Source organism: Cottoperca gobio, chromosome 7 (genome assembly GCF_900634415.1).
Source record: "Cottoperca gobio chromosome 7, fCotGob3.1, whole genome shotgun sequence".
Lineage (NCBI taxonomy): Eukaryota > Metazoa > Chordata > Actinopteri > Perciformes > Bovichtidae > Cottoperca > Cottoperca gobio.
Genome location: NC_041361.1, coordinates 2,493,327 through 2,498,308, shown reverse-complemented (window position 1 = coordinate 2,498,308; position 4,982 = coordinate 2,493,327). Strand labels below are relative to the sequence as shown.

General features: G+C 45.9%; 1 protein-coding gene across 1 annotated transcript; it reads left to right on the top strand.

The window, feature by feature from the left end:
• Positions 1–446: 446 nt before the first annotated feature.
• zfp64 (zinc finger protein 64 homolog (mouse)) lies at positions 447–4,527 on the top strand. The gene is made up of 6 exons (XM_029434907.1): positions 447–686; positions 832–990; positions 1,079–1,225; positions 1,416–1,478; positions 1,582–1,833; positions 1,944–4,527. The coding sequence occupies exons 1-6, from the start codon at positions 665–667 to the stop codon at positions 3,344–3,346; spliced, it is 2,046 nt and encodes a 681-aa protein (XP_029290767.1). The 5' UTR covers positions 447–664; the 3' UTR covers positions 3,347–4,527.
• The last annotated feature ends 455 nt before the right edge of the window (positions 4,528–4,982 follow it).

Genomic DNA, 4,982 nt, shown 5'->3' with positions numbered 1-4,982 from the left:
AATGCTGCGTTAAGGTACCATGGTAAATACTAAACATGCATGACTCCAGTGTCATTTACTTAATAATTAGCCAGATGTTTAATGGTTTATTTTCATAATTAAGACGGCAAAAATATATCTAATGGTGAAGTGGCAGAAGACAGAAGACAGAGGCTTAAAATTAACGCTTTTATTAGTCGACTTTCTAAATGACAAATATATATTAGACAATCCTAAAGAAAACAAACAGAAAATATACACAAAATATAAAGTAGTTATTCTCACAATTCTTTTGATACACGACTGATTAGTCGTGTAACAAAAGAATACACCACTTGTATCATGTTATAAATGTTATCGATGCTCAGAGACGGCACTTTTTGTCCCACCGTTGTAAAAGCATCACGTGACGTCACCTGGGCAAAAAGCGTGCTTATCCTCGCTGCCGTAAAGCACACGTAGCATGTCGTAAAAATCCATTTGTGCCAGTGTTGTCAGAAGAGAAGTAAACTGTTAATGCCATTCATACCCCAAACAGCTGTAGTGTTGGCGTTTTGAAATATGATAGTAGTTGTGCTCGCGGCGTCTCCGCTCGAGCCGGTACAATTTAACAACATGGTGGACGTCGTGTAGGCTTTGAGGAGCCAGAAGATGAGTTGATCCCCAGCCAAAACAAGCTCGAAAAATGGCAACATACAACACCGAAGGTAAAGGAAAGCATTTGTTAAGAAGATCCCTAACCATCTACACCATACCTCTAACACCCCAGTCATGATTTTGCCAGGTTCACATACGTATATCCTGCAGTTTCCTGTTGAAATCATGCTTTACTGTTTTGTGATTTCGGTGCAGGACATGCTGTTGTGGTGGAGGTGAGCCCAGACATCCATATATGTGGCTTCTGCAAGCAGCAGTATAATAATTTCGAGGTTTTTCTCGCCCATAAGCAAAATGGATGCTCCTTACCAGCATCTGAAACATCAGCCTCTACTGCAACAGCCACTCTCACAGGTAAAGTAAATAACATACTTCTGGTTTTTGCATGCAGATTGCTTTACAGTCTTTGTGTCTCATGAGCTCGTATTCTTCTCCTGCTCAGATTCCCGCACTGAGTTTGTTTTCGAGGAAACCTTCCAGACCTGTGTTATGAGAGGTGTCAAAAAGATCCTGACCAAAGCACAGAAAACACCTTCCAAAAAATTAAAACCTTCCCTGACTTCAAAGAGACACAGCTGCTGTTTCTCAGGTTGGTGCCTCCTGCCCTTTACGACTGTAACACATTCCTTCTTTTCGGCTGCCAAGCAGGGGAAACCGTACTTCCTGCCAAATCCCATGTCATTAGCTGTTATTTATTTATGACACTTTTAGATTAACTTTCCACGAGCACACACGGGCGACTCGCACCTTGTAAAAACACTATTTCTGTTGATTTACAGGTTGCACTTTTAAGACGCAGTATGGCCAAAAAGACATGGAGCGGCATCTCAAAACCCACACCGGTAAGTCAATGCCTTGCACATGTTGAGTCTCCGTTTGCTTAAGCGCTTCAGAATCATATATTGACACAAGTTTTTTGTTTTTTTTCCTCCATCCGCCATCCAGGTGAGAAGCCATTTGAATGTGAGCTGTGCCACAAGCGCTTCAGTCGTCGAGACAAGCTCAACATGCATAGCCGCTCGCACACAGGCGAGAAGCCGCATAAATGTAAACATTGTCCCTACGCTGCAGCAGACAGCAGCAGTTTGAAGAAGCACCTGCGTATCCACTATGATGAACGGCCTTTTAAATGCCAGATCTGTCCTTACGCCAGCCGCAACTCCAGCCAACTCACCGTCCACCTCCGCTCGCACACTGGTAGGTAGTCAGAAACCTCCAGCAGGACCTGTCAGCATCTGTGGGATGATTTTGTAGACTGCAATGAGAATCATTTTGTGTTTTTGTCATTTGTTTGATTTCCTTCCAAGGGGATGCGCCTTTCCAGTGCCAGCAGTGTGACGCAAAGTTCAAAATCAACTCAGACCTGAAGAGGCACATCCGGATTCACTCTGGCGAAAAACCTTACAAGTGTGACTTTTGTGAATACCGCTGTGCCATGAAAGGAAACCTGAAATCCCACATTCAGATCAAACATGGCACTGAGAACTCCTTCCACTGCGTGCACTGCGATTTCCAGTGTGCCAGCAAGAATGCTCTGCGGCAACACTCCCGAGAACACCAACCCATCCAGCCCATCCAGTGTTCCGAGTGCACTTACTCCTGCACCAGCAAGGGGGCGCTCAAGGTCCACGAGAGGATCCACTCAGAGGAGCGCCCCTTTAAATGTGACTTCTGCAACTTCGCCACCAAGCAGCGCAGCAACCTCGTCATCCACAAAAAGAAGTGCCACTCGGATAAGCCTGAAAAAGGCAGCTGCGGGAAAGGTGGCAGAGGTGGAGGAAAAAGCGGAGCGGGTGAGTCTCCGAAGCCCGTCGGCTCCAGATACCGGGCCAAACTGGAAGCGGCTCGAGCTTTCTGCTGCGACTCGTGCAACGCTTCCTTTGTGAGGGAAGACTCCCTGCGGAGCCACAAGAAGCAGCACAGAGACACTCAGAGTGTGTTGCAGCTCCAGCTGTCCCCCCCGGCCGACACAGTCGACTTGGTCACAACGTCGCACAGCACCACCCGGCTTGACGTTCCTCTCTCGTCTGACTCCCTGGCTCCTTACAGCAGTGCACAGCTCAAAATCATCGTCTCTCACCCTCTGGGCCAGGAGAACCCCTTAAGTCCAGCAGGTGTGGATAGTCAGCATAAAACCAACATGGTGCTGCTAAGCCCAGAAAACCAGGACATGGTTGTCAACTCCATGATCCACCAGGTCAACCTGCTCGCGCCTATGCAACCCCTCGGGTCGACCGCGGAAGCGACCCTTGAACCCCGGACAGTCCTGCTGACGCAGCTCGGCCCCGACGACACCAACGGCCCGCTCCACCAGGCCCTGCTGCACACGGCCATCGCCGCTCAGGACACCAGCGGCGGCTCGCAGACTTTCATCACAACCTGCTCTGAGCTGGAGGGCCTCAACGCCTTGATCCAGGAGGGGGGCACAGAGGTTACAGTGGTGACAGAAGGGATACCCGCCTTGGTGACCACGGCAATTCCACCCGAAATGGTGTGTGGTCCAGCGGGGACGGTTAAGGCCGAGGACCGTGCCTTACGCCGTGAGGGAAGTGCGTTACTGGTGCCAAACATCCGCCTGGGCAGCCAGAATGTAGTCATCCACGGCGCTCCGCTGATGGCGTCCACTCAGCCACAGCAGAGGGCAATAGAGCAGCTCCCTCCTCACACACTCTACTCAGACACACACACGCTGGAAGGCCTCCCACATTGAGCGTTGTTGTTTTTCTGAATCTACCCAGACTGTAACTGCATCATAAGCTATTTCTTTGCCAGTAAGAACTCTTCGCCCTGACGGTTACGTACGTGCGGGCCATTAACTGTAACTGCTTCTTTGTTTTTAGCAATCGACCACTGAAGTAACAACGTTGTTGACGTCGGAGACATAAACTGTTTTAGTTTTCAGATTTTAGAATAAGTAATTGTTGTCGTAGCACAGTGTGAATCCAGAATGTCGTCATGTTTAACGCTGAATAACTGTTGAATATGAATGTTAGTCGGGGTTCCCACGTGCCTGGAAAAACCTGGAAAACAGTCATTGAAAGTGTTGAAATTCAGAAAAATGTCCTGGAAAATGATTTCATGTTCTCCTATTTTCCTTTTATCTATACGAGCTCCCCAAAAACGGATAACATTACCATCTGAAAGGGCTAAGTTATGTTCAGGAACATATTAACCTGCAAAGGGAAGTTTATGGACGAGTTGTGATGTTTGAAAACGCTGTGAACACAACCCCCAAGTCACGTCACATGGCAGCAGGTTGGATGACTTGGATATTGTTGAATTAGTCAGCATGTTCGGTCCAGTTGCTAAAGTCGATGGATTAGGTTACAGCCATAGACTGCACGAAGAATCACTCTTCCACAGAGAGGAACATATCCGTGTGCGGTGCGAGTGGGAACCCTGTTAATCATTCGGACATTTCACATTCTCTATTTTCAAGGGTCATTATTTTTGGAGGCATTAAAATAACATAAAAACTAAACCTTATCTTAAACGTAATTATTTAATTGAAATAAGGTTTATGTTCAGGAAATATCTTCAGATATTCAAAATACAAAGAATAAAGTGTAATACAAATGGAGCTTGAATGAAAGTCTTTGTGCCGTGCATTTCTCCGGAGTGTCCAGCAGGGGGCAGCAGAGGTGTGTGTGTGTGTGTGTGTGTGAAGTTCACTCGCAGTGTATTGATTCTACATATTCTGTATGTGTAGCTTCTTCTTTTTCTTTTTTTTTTTTTGTAAATGAACGTTTCAAACATTCACGTCCTCGTTCTGAATCTAGGAAGTAGATGTCATTTGTAGAAAACATTACACTTGCATATCAAGGTCTTACTTTCTAAAAGCCAAGTTGCTCTCCCAATAGATTTTTCAATAAAGTGCCTGTTTTGCTTGTGGCTATCTATTATTTGGGCATTTTTACACTCAGACTTCAGCACTTAGTATTTGCAGAGATTGAAGGCTGCACCTGAACAGATGACCATTGATTTTTTTTTTTCTCGTCCCTCAGCACTAATGGCTCTGCTGATGCTCAGCTCGGCTCGCCGTGGCCACAAACTCAGATTAAGTTGTTTGATGGACGACTCTTTGCCAGCGCCGAAGTTTCACCTCACGGTTGGTTTGTGTTGCAAAAAAGGAGGAACTGGAAAAGGAAATGGTATACCAGCCGAGAATGCAAAGACCATTGTGATGTATTAGATTACATTGTATATCTTTTTAATTGTTTTTATTTTCTATTTATCGGACAGATTTGTCGAGTTTATTTTGAGAAATACTTTGAAAATTGGTACCACTGATTGAATCTTCTCATCTAACTCTCATGTCAGACTCTTCCTTTAGGATTTAGCATACA